The sequence below is a fragment of the Chroicocephalus ridibundus genome, chromosome 8 (assembly GCF_963924245.1).
Source record: "Chroicocephalus ridibundus chromosome 8, bChrRid1.1, whole genome shotgun sequence".
In the NCBI taxonomy this organism is placed as follows: Eukaryota; Metazoa; Chordata; class Aves; order Charadriiformes; family Laridae; genus Chroicocephalus; species Chroicocephalus ridibundus.
Window position 1 is genome coordinate 9,122,756 of NC_086291.1, and position 22,489 is coordinate 9,145,244.

Below are 22,489 nucleotides of genomic sequence, written 5' to 3' on the forward strand. Positions count from 1 at the left end.
TGTGATTATTCTGTGGAGCTTAGACTGGGAAATGCCAGCTTTGGCATCTTTGGGGAAGGATGTGCTCTGAGAAGCAGAGGTTGCTATTAATAAAAGAACAGTGTGGGGAGGAACACAGATATTTTCTTCATTATTACCCTGAAGCATTTGCAGATCCCTTACTGGTGTATATCACTGGTCACAGCTTGGACTGGCTCTTAAAAGGGAGATAAGCTCCCAACTAACTCCCTGGTTGATGGGTGATGGGTTTGCGCACAGGTTGATGGCTGAGTAGGTGACGCTGTCATGTGTGGCTAAGTGCACTTCTGGTGACAGGGAGAAGCAGACTCGTGGAAGAAGGAGCTGAGAGGACCTGAGGAAGTATGTTTCGGGAGACAGCACGCTCGTGCATGCATGCATGTGTGTTGAGGGTGGCAGAATCTAGAGGCAAGAGGAGCTCCAGCTGAGGTTTGCTTAGAGGATGGGGTGAAATCTGCCTCCTCCTTTTGCCTCTTCTGAGTAGGTTGTGATGGGCTCCTCAACTCCGTAGGGGAGCCTTCCACTGACTTCGTGAAGGTCTCAGGTAAGGTCATAGAATCATAGAATCTTCATGGTTGGAAAGGACCTTTGAGATCATCAAGTCCAACCGTACACACACACAAAAAAACCCCTTTTGTTTTGCTTTGTTTGGATGCAGGGTGTTGTTTAAGAAGCTCTCTCAGAAGAGCTGCTGCTTTGATTTGGATTCCAGTTGCATTAGCTGCTGTGGTGAAGCTGGTGAACTCAATAAGCATCTTCAGTGCTGTAGCACTCGGGGAGGTGGGAGCTGTGAGTACAGCCGGTTTCAGTGGACGTGAGGATGAATCCTGGGGAATGTGAAACACGGACCAAATCCCCGCACTGGTGCTGCCAGTGTAACCAGTACAAGGTGCAGAGACAGGCAGTGGGCTGCGGAGACCTCCATCAGTCCTGGAGCTGTACGGCAGAGCACTGACAGGGCAGAGCACGGATATTAATGAGCAGTGAAAAGAAAAGTGCAGCTATTGTAGTTCTCACAGGTGAACAGCTGAAACCCTGAAGCATGAAACCCACTCGCTTTTCTAACTACAGAGTTTCCAAAAAGGGAGTTCATTTGGTAGTTTGGGTTTTGAGGCATAAACTGAGAGCTTATTAAAGCTCCCTCCTTCCAACCCCTCTGCTAATGACCACGCATATATGTGGGTTTTACCAGCAAACTTAAGCAGGCATGACTGAAAGACACTCAGGAGGGCCAGGGAGGGGGAAAGATCTGGTATTCCTGCACTCTGCATTAAAGGGATAATGAAGCCCCTCAGGGAGAAGATGTGTGTGTGGTGGCAGAGTACCTTTAAACGGTTCTTTCTCTGAGGAGAACCACACTTTAAAGCCTGACAATGTGGTGCTAGGCAAGTTGTGTTCGTGGTACTCCTACAATGCGATGCTGCCTTTAAGAGAAGGTGATTGCTGTCTGCTTTCCACTGAGCAGTGGAAAGAAGGCAAAAAGAGACAGGTAGTAGAAAGGTGAAGATCTCTTGGGATTTGAGGCTATGTGTTCCTCAGGTTTTGGTTTCAGGCTTTTCTCTCTCTCATTCTTAGGACAGGTCAAGTCGTTTCTGATCTCCTCTGCATGCCTTTTCTCAGATTTCTGCAAATCAGGTTCTAGTTCAGAGAATATTCCCTTGTTAAACACAAAGTTTGCTGCCCACCTACCTCAGTGTTTCCTACCAGGCACAAATGTTATGAAACAAAATGCTGACCAACTGCAGAGCCGTTGGTGAGGGTGAGCGAGCGAGCCCTTTTCACAGGAATATCAGTCCAATCTGGCTGTCCCTAAGGGATCTGGAAAAACTCCACGTTAATGGGATCCCTCTTTGAAATGATCCTGAACTTTTCAAAACCCACACTTCCCAAATTTCAGTAGTTACAAACGATTTTGAGATTAAATACGTTTTCCTCCTGTGCATCAGAAACACGGCAAAGCTGCAAGATGAGATGAATCGGGGAGTAATTTTGAGCTCTGTTCTCATTTCACCACATCTCTGCTCCCAGAATCCTTCCTCTTTGCCTACTACCTCCTTCGGTTCAGCTTTCTGCCTTTGGGATTTTTTTTCTTTTTCTTTCCTTTCTGTCTTTCTGTCTTTCTGTCTTTCTTTCTTTCTTTTTAATAATCTCATCTGCATTTCAGATGCTGGCTGCAGCTTGTTTGTAAAATAAATTGGAAGAAGGCTGCCTGATAGCAGTCTCCCAAATGCCATCATTTCCAAGTCTCCAGACCCAGTTGGCATGGAGTTGATAGTCTATCACAAAAAACACTAACGCATACGCTTTCCAGTCTATTAAGAGAGTTAATGGAGCTGGTGAGAAGTGGGTGTGAGGAGAGAGTTAAGTTGGCTTTTGAAGTGAGAAGTTTCCTCAGTGCTTCCACAGAAGTAAGGAGATCAGTTTTGCTCGTAAGGTAGCTGGATGGGCTACCAGCTGCAAGAATGGCAAGGCCAAAGCAGTGAGTGCTGGGCACACTGTGACAGTGCTTAGTACTATCTACATGGGGAAAGTGAGCTACCAGTTGTGCCCCTGTTATAGCGCCCTGTGGAGGGGCAAACAGAAGAGTCACAATGTGTAATAATGCTATTTGCAATCTTTTGTGGCAAAGATTTCAAAGGCAGTGCATTTCTGTGCTCCCTTTCTAACTTTTGTAGACTTCAATAAAGCGTTCTAGAAAATGAGAGTGAGTGAGTTATAGCTGATACTGTAAAACTCTTCACTGAGATGGATTTGACATTGTCTGGGCTCCAGTCCATTTCCCAATGGCATGTCTGTTCTTCCTTGATGACAAGTGTGTCATTCCTTTTTTTCTAGAGCGCTAACTACTAACTTTTTTATCACCACTTTTTTTGCTACACTGGGGCAGTGAGTTGAGGGCTCTTAGAGGTCAGACCTGCTTTAGCACAAAAGCTTGCTCTTCAGCTATAAGAGCAGCATCAGCAGATAACTCTGGTGAGGCCGTAATTGAGTCCTGATTACACCTGGCCATTGCTGGTGCTGATAGGTGAAGAACACCAAGCAATTTGTATGCATAATCCCAGTTTACCCCAGTAGGTAAACTGCTCATTGCTCAACTACAGAATGAGCAAAATGTGGGCAGTTTTTCTGGGTTTGGGGTTATTGGTTGGTTTTTGGTTTTTTTTCGTTTTTTTTTAGGAATAGTTAGCCTCATTTGTGAAATACAGTTTATTTCCCAAATGGAAATGGCATAGGGTGATGCAGCATATTCTAAATTACGTGTTGTAATATGAAACCACTCTCTAATTATGAATCCTCTCAGTGTTTATGTCTCTGCTCTTCTCCAGGGAAGATGATTCTCTGATTCTTGTGTGAATACAGTTGAACATGCTACGTCCTTTTGTAAAACACTTCCTGGACCTACATCTTCATAGATTTCATAGACGGGTGATTCCTATCAGCTGAGTTCTGAGCTTATTCTGAGTTTCATGCAGATACTCTGTTTGTGAGGACAAATGATCTTCTGGGAAACATTCATGTGCGCACTAGATCTCACGTTTTTGCAGATATATGCAGTTTGCTACTTCCTTCCACGGGCACATAAACAATCAATTAGGTTGCAGTAGATGTGAACAGCTGGTAAAATCTATCTGTTGGATTTCAGGAACCCCCTAGACCTTGCTACATCAGAAATTCATCTTTCTCAATCTGTCAAAGTCCGTGACCAGATTTCTGTCTGGGCGACGATTTCTCTCCTAATTACTTTCTGAGTCATTTGTACCTTGTCATTTCCTTTCTTGCTGCGTTGGAGAAACATCTTAGGATTGATCATAAGTGATGTGCAGCCTACACCCTGCTTCCCATGCTAGGAGCTTGGCAAGGTCTGACTTGCACTGCGGTTATACGTTGATCATTTTTCTCCCTAATATGTTGAACAATTTCAGAAGACGGCAAAGATTCAAAGTCTTGTACGAGAAAGTTCCCTTTTGTACCCTGTCCCTTTGCCCTGCCATCAGTGAAAGGCAGGACTGAAGCTCCCATCCACCACTGCGTGGAGACTGAGCCTGCTTGACATTGCAGCCCTTTTTGGCATCTCTTCTTTCACTGAACAGCGGACCCAGATTTACTGGGGTTTGCCTCCAATTTTTCCTTTCGTGCAATCTGAGGTTTTCTGATGCTGTATCAAGAAAAGTCTCCTGCGAAGTCACACGTCCACTGAGGAGGAGGACCCACCAGCGGAAGCTCCTTCCAAGCAGAATCACTCAGATTCCAAGTCCATTAGGTTGCCAAAGGGTGGAAAATTCGGTCTCAGATGTGTGAGAAATGTGCTGTTATTCCTCTTCGTCTTTTGGAGCCACTCTTGCGAGAGCTTGATACAGGCACGCAGAGGCTATCAGTAAACTGCCTGCCCTTACTTTGTGAATGTGGACTGCTCGGGGCATTCATTCCAGTAGTTGTTATCAGGACGATGGAGCAGTGCTGAGAAACCAAGAGTATCCCTCAGCCATATGGGAGCTGCCTAAGCCGTTGAGCTTGTAAGCTAGCTACCAGGGGGTTGAATTCACTGAGGAGACACACTGTGTGGTAGAGAGTGTCCTTACCAGCCAAGAGACAAGACTGCCCTGGAGACAGGGGTTCTGGCACGTTGAGAGGTCTGACTAAGGGCCAAGATTTTTTTTTTTTTCTGCTTTGACACCACTCCAGAAAGAATTTGCATGCAGTTTTTTTTTCTTATTTCCTTCCACACATCTCTGTGTCTGCCGCAATGTCTGAATAAGGTCCAATTGGTTTACAGATTTCTTTGCGCTGCCTGGCTGTTCACTGTCATTCCCAATGGGGAATCTGGTCATACAGAAGGTATTCTGCAAGGCATGGGGAGGAGGAATGAAATTTGGTAGGAAGGCCTGGGGAAGCTGCCACTGATGCCCAAGATGTAGAGAGGGGGTCAGCACACCTTGAGGCTGCCAAGTGTGTGTGAAATCCAGGTGTGGTTTTCCGGTGGGCTTCTTCCCACCAGAAAGTCGGGGAATTCTTCACCCTTCCTGCTCTGCTCTTAACACTGGATTCTTGTTGCTTGGCACCTCCTAATCCTGTAGATAGCTATTTGTTCACTGAATTTTCTCACACAAGCTGGGAAGTAGAGTCCGCCTGTGAGCTTCAATGTATCTCTGTATTTTAATAACGAATTACTGTTGATTTTATACAAATATCCCTGTTTAAGAACTTCAAAGTCTTTGGTGTTTCCCCCCACCCTCCAGACTTTGTACTTTTTGCTGTTGTTGACACTCCCATGCGATTCAGCCTTGGAGAAATAAATATTTGCTTAGCTGTTCTCCTGCTGTGCCTGCTCAGTGCATTTGCTTAATGATGACTTCAGTTCAGCTTTGCAAGGGGTTTACGGCAATAGATTTTCCGAGAAAAACAATAGACTCATTTGCGGACAACTTTACCTGTGCTTTTTCCCCTCTCTTGCCCCTGGATTCCCACCCCCTCACGCCCACCTCTTTTCCCCAGATTAGACTTTGATTAAATAAATGTGCATGCAAAAAGCTCTTTCTTTGCCATGGTAATATATGGCTTTTCATAGCCTTCGTTTTCACCATTATCCGTTGCCAAGATCAGTTCTGGTGAGGAGTCAAAGTTTTGCCTGTTTATTTCTCCACTCCATTTATCTTGACTTGAAACAGCGAGTAGAAGGTTGGACTCAGGCAAGTACCTGCTGCCTTTCCTTGTCATTAGTTGAATTTTCTTGAATCTGTAATTTTCTTCTTTTTGTCTGAGACATGAAATCACGTTCTGGCTTATAACATTTGCTCTAGAGCCAAGCCCAAGCCACTGTTTCAAAACACGCACGTGTTCATATTTGAAAGGTTTATGTTACGTTTTCTCTACCCCAACCTTCTTGAGCTGAATCGGAGATCTTACTTTTCACTCAAGACATCAAGTTGGTCTATGGCATCAGATTTTTTTTCAAAATGAGGACAAAGTTAACCTCCAAAATCTACATTTATGCACCTAAATGAAGGTTCAGCTTCTTTTTATTCCTGGAAGTGCAGTACTACCTGGCAAAGAAATGAACAGGTGATTTTTATTAATGCCATTGCCATTTCAAGTAATTTTGCACAGCTGAAACTGGAACTTGTATTAAAAAAGTAAAAAAAAAAAAAAAAGAACACAAACAAACAAAAAAACCCATAGCATAATAAAAATTCAAACTCTGGAAAGATCCAAATTTTGTTTTCTTTTTTTGACCATTTACAAACCTCCCCTCAAATTATTTAAACTACTTATGCTTCACTTTTGAAATACGGCAAGTATAATTTTGCCAATAACCAGATCCAACTTCTGAGCTATTTTTTGCCAGAAAGCAAAAATCACTTCAGTGAAGTAATACATCAGACTCTCTCTTCATCTATTTCCAGCTGATGAGGTTTCAGCTTATAGCAGAGATTGTTTTTTATTAGGCCCTGAGTACATGACCTGGCACTTGTGCAGCTGAGTTTCATCTGACTAGTATCACTTCGGTCCTTGAAGTCATCCCACTGCTTTTTTTTGGTATGATATTCAGGGCCTCCTCCATAATGATGATTCATTCCACAGCGTGTCATCAGCAAATTTTGTTGGCATGGTCCTCCTCTATTGTGCCAAGAACTGTGATGAAAATATTATGTAAGATTTTTCTCAAGAACCATCTATGAGGAATTCAACTCATAACTTTCCTCTAGCCTGATTAAAATCATGGGAAATAGAGCCGAATAGCACCCTGTGTCCAGACTCTATCCCAAAGACATGAACTATACTCAGGAGATAGTTTTCCAATTTGTTCTTAAACATAATTGATGAGATTCCATAATCGTCATAGGTACCCCGTGTCAGTAAGTGAGTCTCCTAATCACTGGAGTTCTTCAGTCCCTAATGTCTGCCCTGAAGCATTTCTCCGACATTTTCCTTGTTTTCACTGTGCCAAATACAGCCACAGAATTAGCTCATTCCCCTTGTGAGTGATACTTCTGCTCACTATTCGCAATACCATGTTCTGACACGTTTGTTGTCTTCTTCCTTTGAGCTGGCTCCATACACCCATATTCATCAGCTGAAGCTTTTGTGCATTAAAAGTTCCACCACAGGAACTTTTCTTTTGAACACAAAGCACTATCCATTGAAATCAATGTTTGCTTGACTTCTGAAGCAATCCCCAGAGCATGATCATCTTCCTTTTTGTTTCTGAATTTTAACTGAAGACAAAGCTTCTCTCGGTTTCATGGTCTCAGTAGTCTTTTGAAGGCTTCTTTTGCAGGAAGTCAGAGAACATTCCCTCTTGTAGACCTCCTTAAGTATTTTATTCCATGTATCAAATTAACAATTAATTTCCCCATCAGTCCTTATGAGAGCTTTACCTCCCTGTCCCATGGATATTCAGAATATCCTCAAGGTTTCTGCCATGTAATTTGGAGGAAATTATATGATATGTACATAACAGAATACATTCTGTGTACAATTTACCACAAAGCTAAATATTACGTTACCACAAAGACAACAACAAGTTGCATTTGGAAACTTCTTTACATAATGCTAATAAGAAACCAAATTCCACCTTATTCTAATTAACCCTGAAAGTCTTCCCTTTTATAACGAGAGAGAAACTTCAAAACATTCAGAATGTTAATAAACCCAAAGGTATTTCCATTCTTTATATCTTCTCATATATGCTATTCATCAAGAATTTTTGCTCGTTTCAGTATTAGTCTGATTTTCTCAGTCTAGAGAAGTTTAGCATTTTGAACCATTGCATCTGATTTTTTTTTTTTTTAATAAGAAATAAATCTTATTTTCCCTGGTTTTGATAAGAGATGGACTTGAAAAATACTAGCATTGTGTTAGCAAGCAAAGTTACTAGCTTTAAGGCTCAATAGGAGGACCCTGGATAGCTGAAAGAATTCACCATGGCCACAACGACTGAGCAGGAAACCTGTGTTAAGGGTCCTTTATATTTCACTGGCAACTTAAATTCTTAAAACAGGAGATATTAAGGCCTTTTATGCAACAGATCCAAGTTGGATCTACTAAGTGTTCTTTTTTTTTTCTTTTTTTTTTTTTTTTTTTGTTCTGGTCTCTACCCTGTGCCGAGCCCAGATTGATTCAGGTCTAATGGTTATGAGGTTTGTGAATAGAGTCTGATAACCAAAATGAAATCAGAATCCATTTTTTCCGTCATGTTGGTAGGAACAGGCTCTGAGACTTCAATCAACCTGAAGATGAGCTCCCTTTCAGTCTCCGGCTGTCATGCCTTCAAAGGAGAGCTAAAACTCATTTATGGAAATACTTGGAGTCCTCCCTTACACCCCTCAAATGAATAGTCATAAAGCTGTAGGGTTCTTAAAGCCAGATCTGCAGTAATAGCACAAAATACTGCCTTTTATTCTGTGCTGCTAATGCTGTAAAATAGTGCAGTATCTTTTTTCCACCCAGAGAGCAACACCCAGTTAACATTTCAGTTAGTGAAGTGGAAATTTGTGTGACCTAATTTAAGAACCAGTCAAATGTCTTAGGTGAGAAAGTTTCACTAAAATGTAAATGCCACTGTATTTCTACTTTGTGTAAAAGAGTTCAGGGTAAGAGGTGGAGGAGAATGGTGATGATACATGGGAAGGCAATAGAGAGAAGGAACCCAATAGCTAAATAATAGTCCAGCTTAACTTTTGAGAACGGAGGGTCTGTAAGGTTCAAAGAAAAGCTGATGTTACTCGCGAACTGAGATTAATTTTGTGAAAGTCTGCAAGGCATTATTTACAGTCTGTGTGCCAGAACTGTGTCTCCATTCGTGGTCACTCCAGGCCATGCCCAAAAAATAGTGCAGTCTCATAAAGCGTAAGTGAAATTTGGTAATGTGAATGTAACTGTTTTCTATTTTAACAGGCTCCTTCCCAACCCTTCCCTTGTTCCACTCATGAACTCGCTTCATGTCTCTGTGTTCTTCCTCCTGCAGTCCAGTACATCGTTCAACAGAGACGCTGTGAAAGCAGGGACAGGCCGGCGTTTCCTGGGTGGGCTGTTAAATGATACGTCCTACTGCTACACTCTGGAAGTCTCATTCTACAGCTACATATTGGATGGACCTACTACTGCTGTCCCCTACACAGAAGAAGCATGTATCCTTTGAAATCCTTACTCCTCTTGCAGCACACGTGAACTGGGCACTTAAGGTAAATACTTTGATCTCAATAAGAGTTTGCTGAGATAGGAACACACAAGTGGAAATGTGAGTCTGCTCCTGATGCTTTAATTTCCCTCATATTGATTCTCCATACTGTGGAAATTCAAGAAGAGAAAGGCATATTAGATCAAATAAGCCATTTCCCTCTTGTAGCAGATTGTCTCACACACTTATTATAGAAACTAGTCCTGGAGAGCCTATGATCCATTCCCTTCCACAGTCTTCCATTTCTTTCTTCATTTCTCTCCTTATTCTCTCATTATCCCTGTGTTGGTATTATTGTTTTAATAGCAAGTTGAAAGTGCATCTTTGGTACTGAGTTAAAATACCTTCTCCGCCTTTGAACTGCAGCCAAAAAAGGCTCTAAAGGATCCATTAGGTTCTGTGGCTGCCTCAGGGCCAGGTCTTCAATACCAGTTGTCAAAGAAATGGAAAGTGAGTTCTGCAAACAAAACCGACAAAGTTATTCGCATTTTTGAGTGCTCCAATAGAAGTAATGTCTCATTCCTCAAAAAACACATATCCATCTGGCTATCTCAACGTATCAACAATTTGTAGAATTGTTCTGACTGGTCTTACAATCTGGTTTTATGTTTTTCTTTTTCTTTTTTGTCACCACGCTCGATCAAAGAACCAGCACCCATACTTCAAGCTTGGGTGTGTTATTTCATTTTGTCGTTCTATCTCGGTAGTTTTTGAAATTTCTACAGGTTTAGAAACATTGCAGAGGGAGAAAGATTAGCTGGGATTGCCTGTTTACCTCTCCACTGCATTTCGGAAGTTGGGGAAGGTTTACAGCTTTAGGGTAGCGAGGGGGAAATTATCACGAGACATACGTATTCACCATCCACGCATGTGTGAACACCGTGTGGGAATAAGAGCGAGAAGCGGGGAGCAGGAAGAGTAATTCTTAATCATTTGGGGTTTTCTGGTTTGGCTTCTCCACTGAAAGTGGAATCTGGGGAAAGAAGGAGGATGAATGTATTAAGGTGACTTATCAGACTTGAGCATTTGGAATGCAAGCTCTTTTTTGCCCAATAAGGTTAACTATTTCCAGGGAATAGCTTCTTGCAACATACACATATGTATGTAGTATGTCTGGCTACTGAGGAAAAAAAATGTTATTACTGTTAGGTTTAGGGTATTTATTTTCTTATGTTGGTATTTTGGCATTTTAAGAACATGTGCCTTAGTTTCACCTTTCATTTTACTCCTCACTTAGTACTCATTGTACTGACAACTGCTTATTTATCTTCCTTATTTACCACGAACAGTTTTTGCAGTGAGGAATGGGAAGAGTCCCTATACAAATGAGATCATGATTCCCTTGAATATGTTTTTCTTCATGACTTGTAGGTCATGCTGGCTTAGTTTCCATTTCCATAAAGATGTTTGTTTCCTGCTTCGCATTACCGAGGTTTCAGTTGTGGTGTCTAACATCCCTATCTGTTTGCTTGGCTTGCTTTCTGCAGAGAGCTGCATCCTTCTCTGTTCACTCATTGTGACCATCAGCAGCCAGAGCACAGAAAACAGGCCCCAGATCACAGACGTCCTTGGTGGTGATGTACGGGAAGCTCGAACAGCAGCTTAGTTTCTACAGTTAGTTTCGCCTAGCTGAGTGAAATAGGAGGAGAAACTGGTTTTGACTGGCCTGGCAGGCAGCAAGCAGGGAAAAGGCTCCCTGCCCACGTAGTACGCTCCACTGGCATTTTTCCCTGGTAGGTTTTATTATTTCCTTTCCAATGGAGGGATCGTATCAAGAGCGCTGCTTATGACAGCTCTTCCTCGTGTGTGCAGTTTCCTCGTTAGAGAAAGAAATGGAGCTGCTTGAAGCAGTCTCTGGGCTGGTCTGCTCTGACACAGGAGTGGCTGGATTTATGCACATCCTATCCTGGCAGGGGAGAAGTTTCCTATCACCACAGTGCCTGCGACCAAAAGGAGAACAATTGCAGAACGTTCCAATTTAGCCTGAACAGCTCTTCCAAGCTATTTGCAAGTCAGTGATTAATTAATGCTCCATTTTTTAATGGGCCTGAACCAAAGACACAGCCAGTAAGTTCATATTGGCCTCCAAGGACAGGCATAGCTTCTATTAACTATCTAGCTACATGCAGGCAGCAAGTCAAGCAAATCAATGAAGAAAATACAGTCAGCCCAAAACCTGTGAACTGATAGGGCAAGTATTCAGCAAATCTGCCTTCAAAGATGTATTTCTTAGGACTTTGTTCATCCCACTGTGATGTTATTGGGTGTGTGGGGGGGGTTATTTTGTTTTGTTCTTCATAGAAACAGGATCAGGGAGGCTAGAATTGTTCGAAGCCTCTAGTGTTGGATTAAGAAGTGCAGACTGAGACTTAGGCTCAAATTCAGGGAACCCATGGCCTTGAACAGAGGCTACAAAGCAAATCACACCCCACTTTCAGAAACTAGCCATACTGGCTCCATGTAGAGACCAAAATAAAATAGGATCTCCGGGTTCTCCAAAAATATTGATTTAGCCTAGTGTTGTTCCTGTTGACAGGTGAAAAAACTGAACAAACTCTGAAGAGTCTTCTGTTTGCACTGGTGGCATGTAATTCTACCTGTCAGCTTCTTTCCTTTACAGAATTTGTGGCAAATAAGATCATAGTTCTACCCCCTTTCATGCCATTATATAAGTGGATTAGGTTTGTTGGTTGGTTGGGGTTTTTTTGTGTGGTTTTTTTTTTTGTTTGTTTTTTTTTTTTTAAATCTCTTCATGTTCCTCAGGGTTTACATGCTAACTCTATGATCTATACAAACCTCTATGTGAGCCTGTAATAGATATATTTCTACATTGGGTAAGAGTATGCATTTTGTTCCGATGTGTGTGACTAAAACATAGTTTGTAATTATTGAGATAAATGGATAACTTGCATGAAAATGGGAGACAGACTTTCAGTCTGATAATGTTATTTGAATTCTGACAGTGCGGACGGTAACTTTTTTCAATAAGAAAAGTAAGAAAATTAAAATAAAGGAAGGGAAGATATCATTAGAAGTGGAAATCTGTTCAAATTACTCCAGTTAGTATAGCTGAATGTATTTTTCTAAATGAAATACCTCAAAGATTCAGAATTTAGAGGATTACAGCTGGTATGTTCTATTAAAAAAAATATTGCCCCTGAGGCTGCACTATTGAAATGAAATCCAGGACTGAAGATTCTGCCATCAGTCTGTGCGGGGGGGCATGTGTTTGGGACATATATGGTGGGATAACAGCATCCTGCGGAGTGTTGAATGTTGAATTTCTGGCCTTTTCTAACATAGAGAGTGATCATGGTTGCATGAATGTCTCAGGCCTCAATTAGCATTCTATCAGTAATGGTTACTGCTGGTGTGTCTCTTGTATTTTCATCCCGCAGACAAAGCACCGCATCAGGTGTAACTTCCTGAACGTCCTGTAATACGCTCCTTCGGAGGTGTGTGTGTGCCTAGTAGCTCTGTGTCCAACTGATATGTACACAGTGTACGAGAAACATTAGGGATATGTTCTATAAGCCTGGCTCTGCAGAATACCCTACGATAACGTGTGCTGTAGATAACAGTGAATGGACTCTGTTTCGAAGGCGTAATAAGAGGATTGTAGGCTTGCCGGTTAGTTGCCTGGAAGTGGACAGAGAAATGTTTAAAACCCTTCTCACATGCGCACACATTTGGTGGTAACTGATTAAAAAGGCAGCGCGGCAACAGTTTGCTCAGCACCAGGTAAAGAAGCTTTAAAATGAGCTGATATGCTTCCATTAAATACCGTGTTGTACTAGGCATTTGCAGGGCTTATGACACCAGGCATGTAAACGGCTCTGCGACGTTCACCACCAGCAGCTCAACTGCTGAGCTGTCTAGATACACACCAGCGTCATGGCTGGGCAGGGAACAAAGGATAAAAGAGGGGGAGGAAGGATGAATCCCCAGCTGCAGGACTCTGAGCGCTGCTCTGATAGCACACCCAGAATTGCTTTCCGCTACAGCTGCCGATCAGCAGCCGTCACAGCCTGACCCGAGAGCGGCCGGTAAAGGAGTCTCACATCAACGGTTTTAAAATCTGTTGGCTTCATTTTTTAGAGTGTTTGAACTGGATCCCTGCTGCACAGCAGGCAGCCCATAAGAGAGCATAAAAGGTTTTATTCTTCCAAAGACTAGCCATGAGATAGGAAGATAGAAATGACGGGGACTAGGCAAGAACTGGTAAGATCGTAGCCTGGTACTGTAGGGAAGAAAAATCATCAAGATGGGTGGGCACCACAATTGTCAGTGTGTCCGTGGCTTTTTTTGTGCATTTTCATCTTAATTCTAAACTTCCTCCACGTGAGGAAGGCCCTCATCCAAAGATGGGCCTTCAGTCATCTATGTGTATGGCTTTACTTGTTGAAATCTCTTCTGAGTGGAACAAGAGACTGAAACCCTGGACTGGGAGTGTGCTGAAACAGTTCTCCTTTGTACAGCTTTTCTAAGCACATCACTTCACCTCTTTGATTTAGAATGAATTTAATGAAACTTCTTTTGTAAAACAAACAAAATAAAAAAACCCCAAAACATTTTGGAAGCCATGGGTGAAGAACACAGAAGAGACATTACTAATACTATCCCAAGGAAGGACTTTTCACATTAAAAACAGCTGAGAAATTCTCTCAACAGTTTAAAACAGTATAGCTGAACCAGCTTGCAAAGATATCACTTTGTATTTTCCATTTCACAGAGTGTGTTGAATTGGAAGCTTTGCATCCCTTACACAGGACATAGTTGCACTGCTGAACTCTCCTGTTTATGGACATAAAAAATGTATTTATGTGGCTGCAGCCACAGAATGAAAGCTCGGCTTGACTAGAGTCTCTTCAGGTGCCTAAAAGGAGCTCACATCTTGGACGCTTGGCGCAATTGGGACCACTGAGTTCACTCTTATTCTTAACTTCAAGTATCAGCCTGCTGCTTGACTGGGGATTTGAGAAGTTAAATCCCCTGGAGGAAGCACTCATTTGCTTATATCCAGATTCCTTGGAGTACTTGGATCTTGGTAAATGCATGTCCTGGGGAAAAGAAATCTGTATGCAAACTACAATTACAGTAAAAGCATCTATATCTTTGTGGACCTGCCAGTCCTCTGGGACAAACACACTTGGTTGTTTGGGGCTTTTTTACATTTCTTTTTTTGGCAACTGCCTGTCCCGACAGTTAGTAACATCCTTAAGAGAAGATCCTCATGAGCCAGATTATGGCCCATGCAGGTTCATTCCCACCCAGTAAAGGCAACATTACTAGCAAACACCAATGGGGTATGAGAGGCTGTGCTGATAAAGCTGAGGGAGCTCTGAAGAGGTTATCCAGTGTGGATTATGTTTGAACTTGAGTTAGAGCTTGTTGCCAAGATGATTTCAAAATAAATCAGACGCACACTCAGGAAGAGACCTCCAGAGGTCTACATCTTCATCCTTCTGCGAAACTCCTAGAAACAGGCTCCTTTCTATGTGTTGCAAAAAGTGGCATAAATCCTAATCCTGCAGATTCTCCTAAGAGTGACCTCCTTGCACACCGTCTCTCCACTATTTGGTTACTTCTCAGTACCATGTTTTGGGCTGTCTTTGAGGAAAGAAAACAAAATCCTCTTTCAACGCCCCCGTCTGTGTGAAAGTGTCAAGGTTTACAGCGACAATTTCAAACGCTCTTAATATTACTGGAAGCATAGAGTTAAATTATAGAGTTGTAAAGTTACTTTATAGTGATAATGCTGTCAAGCATCAATATCTCTGCCCCAGGGCACCATGGAAACTCAGTTAATGATATAAGAAGCTGATATTTTTCAGGGTTGCGGCTGCTGGCTCATACCCAGAAGGAATCCGTGTGTTTGTTCGTATTGGGTATATACAGGGGGACCTGCTCAAAGAAAATTAAGAAACAGTGAAAGTCTCGTTAATGAAGTGCACTGGAATGAAAGTGCTAAACACTATATGGTGTTGCAGTACGCACGCCTCTTTTCCCTCACAGAGTTCAATACAGTGGACAAAACCACTTATTTTACTGTAAGAGAGGGTGTTTATTGGGGGAGAGCGTATATTTGAATGTAGATTTGTTTATCTAGTTGCCTGTAGCGCTGACTGCATCAGTCTATGCAGACACCGTCTGGGAGTATCAGTAAAGAAATGGAAATTAAGGCAAGCGACTACAGTCAATTTAGGAATATCTATAATTTTTGTAATGGATTTCTTAGCATCTGTATCCCAAAGTACTTTGATAGCCTCAGATGAAAGATGCTATAAAAGTGCAAAATGTTATTATAAAGGTGGTTTTTTTCTTTAAAGAGAGAAATTTTTTTAATCTTTTTTTTTTTTTTCTGAAATGTAGAATATCAGTCTTGGAAAGCATCTTCAAAGTATTTCCTGGGGATTTAACCATATGATTCCAGTTACCTTTTGGCTGGGAGCCAGGTATCAAATACCACGCATGTGAGTGGGGAAATGGTCTTGCATTAACTGCTGCAGTGGAAGCGGTCCCGAGTAGCCGGTTCCTTTCTCTGTGGGCCCGGGTGCTTTGCCTGCTGCCTGTTTGGTAACTATTCCCATGGCTTTCTGTGGGGAAGGAGGGAGAGACGGTCGGAGTGATGGGCCCATTTTAAGTAGAAGTTGAAAGGGAGTTTGTAAGCTGAGGATCTGGTCTTGAGGGGAATTCAGGAATGGAGGTAACAAGAGCCTACCTGTCCTATCAGATTTTAAGGCACAAGTTAGACTGAGCACCACGGTTTGCTCCGGAGTTGTGTTGTCCTGAGCATTGTAAAGGGGGACACCATGAGGGTGTAGATTAATTTCCCTCCTCTTGTGTACACAGGTCCCTTTCCCAGGGACCCTGAGGTACAGGGAAGAGAAGAGATGGTTGTTATGGGACCAGAATGTAAGCAGGGTGCATATCCAGACCCATAGAAATGCTTTCAAGTCAGTTTTAGACATAAATGCAGGAGCTTGTCTTCATTGAAGAGCAGAAAGACTTCAGTAGCTGGACTAGGGAATTTGTTGGCTTGAGAGCCATCAATATTTACAGCCTTATTCGGGAACTGGGACCTTGTGGACAGTAGGAGCATAAGCATCTTACAGAGACACGTGTGTAAATGTCGTCCCTGCTTCCCGCCAGCCGCCTTCAACTCAGCGCTGGTGGAGAATGTGCTCTTTGGCCGAGGTAGGGCTGTATCCAGTGACATGGGAAGACTGATCCTTACACGCCAGCCAAGATGAGGAAGCCCAGCTCTAAAAATGATCTTATACCCAATGCAGCCTTTGGGGTTTCTGTTGAGATGCTGCATGCTAACGGGTGCCAAACTGCCACTGAGGTTTTACTGATTGAAATCCTCATCAGTGCGTTCCTTTCAAGCTATCAATGACTTACGGTTTCTACCAGGCCAGCTAAATCAGTGGCCTGCAAACACAGAACTCTCTAATTCAAAACGGTTTTGGAAAAAAAAAAAAAACATTTTGAACAAAAAAAAAAAACATAATTGCCAACTATTAACAAAAATGGTTACATTTTTCTATTAGTATGTCTTTTACACACAGGAGACAATAACTTAGACCAGCAGAAGTGATGCTTTTGCTGAATGATCGGTTACATGAGTGATTGCAGAGTTGCGGCTATTATAAACAAGGGGGGGAAGCTTCAGGAGGCTCTGCTATCCCTCTTGGAAACTGGCTTTCAAGGTCTTGAACGCCTCTCGTATGAACTGGCTTTTCTATAAACTTGTATTTTTCCTTTGACTTATAAGCAACTTAGACAAAATTAAGCATATGGAACTGATAGTGAGGCTCTTGGGTGCTCAGAACACCATACAAATGCTATTAGACCCGTAGTTAAAATAATTCTTTGGTAAATGTTAAATTCCTATTAGTAACACTTGCTAAACTTAAGTGCAAAGGAAAGGGCAAGGCTAATCTGAAAGGCAACGGAGAGCAAGGCTTAAAAGATATTAACAATTTGTTGGAAATGTCTGAGGGGAGTGGTTAATATGACTAAAGAGTAACGTCTGTGGGTTGAAGATTTAGGTTGGGAGAGGGCTTTAGCCAGAGCTGTGCTTTGGAGCTTTCCCAAATGTCAATGGGAATGAAGAGAAAAAAGCCATTCAGAATGAGGCATTTTTCAAAAAGCAATAAACAGAAAAATTGCAGTTTCTCTGTGATAGGTCTCTGCTTTTCTGCCAGCCTGTAGTGGTGTGTGTTTGTCTCCGTGTTTGCCATCTTTTTCCTCCTCTCTGTGGCTCCCCGCTTCTGGCTGAGTCTTCTCCCCTGTGCCCGCCTCTCTTGTGCTGTACCCTCACCATCTTCTTTGCAGTTTTAGGTTGTTACTCCTACCCCATGCCTTTCTGTCAGCTCACCTGACTTTTTGCAGGTGGTGTTTCATTCATCAGACACACCCACTCTCTGCATTTTGTTCACTTTGTGCTGTCTTTCAGCTAAACTAATCCTTTTTTTCTTTTCTGTTTTGTTGTCTAAAGGCAGGGCTTTTTGGTGATTAAGGGGAATTCTAGGGAGAGACCAGAAGTTATTATTTATTACTACTTCTTTAGTCCCAAATAGCAACACCCTGAAAGGGAATCAGAGATGTTTTTTAGGAAACTCGTCAAAGAAATGAGTGTCTTTCTGTCTGTCTGTCTTTCTTTCTCAGCTACTTGACCAATTGGAACTGAATTTGACAGTGATGAAGGTCTCAGAGATACTACATTCTTACGAATTTCATGAAAAATAGCTGGCTGAATGAGTGGAGAGACCAAAATTAATCTCTCCAGTAGGGACAGCTGCATCTCTATTGTTAGAAACCAGAGGACAGCAGGCATGAAAGTCACAGGAAACAGATCCCGCATCTCCTCGCCTTCCTGGGCCTGTCACTGGTGGGTAGAGACCCCACTTCACTTTCTTTTCTCTACAAACTTTTACCCCTAACATCTCCGCATATCTTAACAAAGGATATCTCACGGCATCCTGAAAAGCAGATTGTGTCTTCTCCATCAAGTCACTGTTGAAAGAGGACGGAGTGGTTTACAGGTGAAGAATATAACATTCAAGCCAAGGCCAATACATGCCCACCCCAAGCCAGCAGCGTTTCTTGTCACCTAGAGGTGAAACTTTGTCCAGGGTTCAATAAAGTCTGAACGTGTCTCAGGCAGAAACTGAAGATAACCTTTGTGTTTCAATAAAAGCAGGGTGAGACCGATTCTCCCATCTCTCATCTCTTAACGGAAGAACAGCCAAATCAGCTCAGATCAAAACCAGTCCTCTGCAGTGTCTTGTCTCTGACAGAGGCCAAAAGCAGATACCGGAGAAGAATGTAATAATAGAATAAGCGTATAACAATAGCTCCCCTGAATATTCTTCCAGCAATTAGTGGTTTGGGGATCCCGGAGCCAGAGATGTTATGTCTGTAGTAACACTCAATGGATTTGTCCCCCATGAACCTGTATACGTTTTTAGCATCCACAGCATTCCTTGCTAGGGATTTCCACAGCTTAATAATATCTTGTTTGCTTTAAGCCTACTACCTGCAAGCTTTATTTTGTGATTCCTAATTGTTACGCTGGAACCAGCATTGACCCTCATCAGCTTTCCCCATAGCATTCATATCAGCCGCCTTTTTTTCATGTTTGAAGTCTCCTAGCCCTACCTAGTTATTTGCCACCTGAGTATTTATCCTGTTCACTATGAGCAGAAAAATATTACCAGATCAGAAACGTTCCTCCATTTCTAGAGTCGGTATATCATCTTACACTTTCTTTGTAAGTATACACAACTGTATGAGTTGCCAAGCAATGGAGAATCAACTCCAGTGACGCTAATGGCAGAGTCTGTATTTTCTGAGCAATATGATTTCTACTTGCGCTCAGAATAAATCCTGCCCTGGTCACACAAGCAGCAGGTATAAGCACCAAAATGAGAGATATGGCTTTCAGTTTCAGAGTACACACTGTAATCTTCGTGTGTTCAGTTCCTCATGCACTTAACAGTCTGTGTGTGTTCTGCTGTGCTCTTCTTTTTCCCAAAACTTAGAAGGGATTCAAAGCTCGTTAAATTAACTGAATTTCTGTTCAGCATAGGCTGGAGTTTTGGTCAATCTGCCTAAAAGAGTCTAGGAACCAACTCCTGCTGGAGGAATACATGGTTTTTCAAAATTGCAACATCCCAAATACCTTGCTTTCTGTCATTATGATTGGTGTGCATCACTCTTCTTCAGCAAACCAGCTTCTGGATAACGTGTTCCCACAGTCAGGTTGCATTCACGATTCTGTCAGGCCAGTTATTTCTTTTTCTAAAAGTAAGCAATCCTTATTAAACTAGCAACTGTCATCTGATGCCACAAAAGACCAAACGATAGGTGACAATGCATTCATCTTTTCTTCATCGGCCGGTCCCTCAAGAAATCCAGTACGCAGGTTAACTACTCAAGATCTCTCATGTAGCAGAGGGGTCTGCAGGACAGCGGAGTGTCACGTGTAGCAAAAACTTACATTGGACTGGTTCCTGCAGACATTGGGCTTGGAGCAGTGTTGCAGGACGTCAATACATGACAAATCTCAAGCTTCCTTTCAATAAATCCTTAAACAGGCTGTTCAAGTGAAACGTAGCTGGTTTAATCAAGGTAGGGGACGGAAATGGCTCAGAGGATCCAGGTGTCTTCCTGCTGAGTTTCTAAAGGAGAGGCACCAGGACTGCTAACAGTCCTATGTGGTGGAGCCAGGACTGCATGGCTCTGCCAGCCCAAGCAGAGAGAGCCTACAGTACTTCAGTCCCATTATTCCTGTTTTCAAGGCTCCAACATCTTGGAGTTTCTGTGAATTTCTTCAAGGTCTGGTAAGCGGCTGGTTCTGTTGGCAGAATACCGCTTCAGGCTCCTTGCCTCTTACTGTGTAGCAGTAATATTTCCCCTCGAGAAGATACCCACGACTGTGCCTGTTAGCAGTCTCACAGTCTCATATTCTTGCTCTGATACTGTGAAGATTTGAGACTGGGCTATTTCTAGGCCAACAGGGTTATCATTCTAGTGTCTCTTCTTCCTTACTTAATGATTCCTCTTTGCACCGCATCCCTCACATGTCTGCCAAGTAGAATTTGTTGCATTGACTTTCTTTCCAAAGCCTGCCCAGAAGGACAGCTTTCCTTCAGCCAGGACACAGAAAGGGCCTGTGTCTCCAGAACCATCAATATTTTTCTTGAGATGATAAATGAACTGCCAATAAACCGAGGCAGCTGCCAGATCCATCCGAGAAACAGACCTTCAGACCCGATTTGTCCGTGCTTGGTTTATTTATGTGTCTGAAAACTTTTGAGATGCAAACAGAGGACTAACCACTCTGAGGCAGCCACTGAGAATGAGATGGTATAGATAGATGCAGTGGGAGTTTATAGACTGGTTCAGATACATTTAGCTATTACTCTGTGCTATCCTATCTCAAACAAGCAAATGGCTTGAGATTCATCATAGGGAGCACCACAGAAAAGAAACAAAACTCTCAAAGCAAGACCTGATTTCTCATACTTGCTGTATCACCCAGTTTGTTTTTCTTGCCTATAGTTCAAGTTCTGGTCTTTCTGGTCTTTCTTGCCTATAGTTCAAGTTTTTGCATAGTCTCTGAAATCTGTGTTGTCAAGATTTTTCTAAGAAGATGAGGCATGGCTGATCGTGTTGTCCCTGGCGGGATGTGACCAGTGTGTGTACTTCAACAAGTAAGGTTTGTGGAGAGACCAATCTGGTTTTGAACCAGCTGATACAATTGGAAAAAGCAAACAATCTTTGTGTTCAGGGTCCTTTTGCTGGGCAGCAGGCATGTGTATGCGTGTGTTTCATACGCATTCACCCCAAAACTTTTGAGCCTGTATTTTTGGTTCCAAACAGAAAGGGTTCTCAGAGGTATTAAGTTTGGGCAAGTTTTATGAAAACGGGCAGCTGAGCAAAGGAAAGCGACTCAACTAATGCCTCTGCTGGAGGAAAGGCTGGAGCGAGTTTAAATGTTAATTACATACCAGAGGATCTGTGTGGGGGAGCTGCTGTAAAAATGCACAGGGAGAATTTCAGCTGGCGCACAATCCGTGTTGCTGGAGAAGCCAGGTTGGGACCGGGTCTCAGGAGCTGCTGATGGGAGGGGACTCGAGCAAGTCCAAGGCAGCAAACCCAGGCAGGATGAGCACCCGGTGCCAGCCCTTAGGAGGAGAGCGGAGGCCCAGCAGCCTGGTGCCTCTTTGCAGCTCCCTGTAGTTATTTCCCAGGGTAAGGCTGGGCCTAATGAAGCGGTTTCCCCCTCCCCGCCTCTGCTGCGCCAGGCAGCGCCGCTCACGCTTGCCTGTAGTTCAAGTGCCCTCTTCTGGCACGAAACGTTTCATTCCTCAATGGCAGTCGATCGAAGAGAAGGGGATGTTTTTCTGATGGTTGCTGAAATCAAGAACAAAGCAGGTTTTCCCTTCCTTTGCTTCCCCTCTTGTGTCCTGGCCTGTCTTGGCAGGCAATAGCGGTCGGAGAAGAAGGAGCCTCCCTGTTGTATCAGCCTGGCTAGGTCAAAACTTTTATGTGGGACAGTACTATGATGAGATTTTGTTTTTATCTGAGGTCATTAAATAAAGAAGCTTTTTTTCCCTCCTTTGCCTTCCCCCCCTGCCCCCGCCTTATCTTTAGCTGGTGTAAATCTGTCGCTATCTTGATTTACACTGGCTGAGAATTTGGTGGCCTTTTCCTGCTTACGTGGCTCTCTGTTGTATAAATCGTCTCTTGGCTATTCTTGACCTGTTGATGTCAATAGTTTTCACTGTGAATCCCAATGGGATCCAGATTTGACCTCTATTGATCAGCAGGGAATGCTTGGTGGTGACATGTGGGGAGAGGAGAACGTGCCGCCGCTGTCGGAGAAGTTCCCGTGCTAAGCACTCAGTGGGAAAAGGGAAGTTTTGATACACTTGTTAATGTGAATTCAAGGTTAGCAGTACACAGCGCAGCAACTGCATCTGTCTGCAGAGGGATTTAAAATCAGCCTTTAATAAGAAAAAGGAGTTTCCTGCACTGCTTTATCCCATCAGTTTCCATCAGAGGCCTTTGCATGTGCTTTGGATTTTTCTCTATATTTAAGGAGCATTTCAAGCCATAATTGATTATAGCCGAATTTGTGTTACAAAGAGGGAACAGCAGGTCAGGACATTTACGCTATGAGACGAGACTGAGCCTGATTCCCATTTAGATCCTTTATAGCAGAAGGGTGGTGTTTTTTTCCCGTGGTAACAAGCAGTGTCTCAGCTATTGAGTACCACG

General features: G+C 42.9%; 1 protein-coding gene across 3 annotated transcripts in view; it reads left to right on the top strand.

Annotated features, from left to right (window-relative positions):
• Positions 1 to 22,489, top strand: part of LOC134519544 (cytosolic carboxypeptidase 6) — a 969,057-nt gene that overhangs the window by 870,140 nt on the left and 76,428 nt on the right. For 2 of the 3 annotated variants that reach the window (XM_063343896.1, XM_063343897.1), the window contains exon 11: positions 8,984 to 9,146. In XM_063343896.1, coding sequence (XP_063199966.1) covers positions 8,984 to 9,146 — 163 coding nt within the window. Of the gene's footprint in view, positions 1 to 8,983; positions 9,201 to 22,489 lie in introns of all 3 variants that reach the window. The other variant, XM_063343899.1, reaches the window with a different exon arrangement.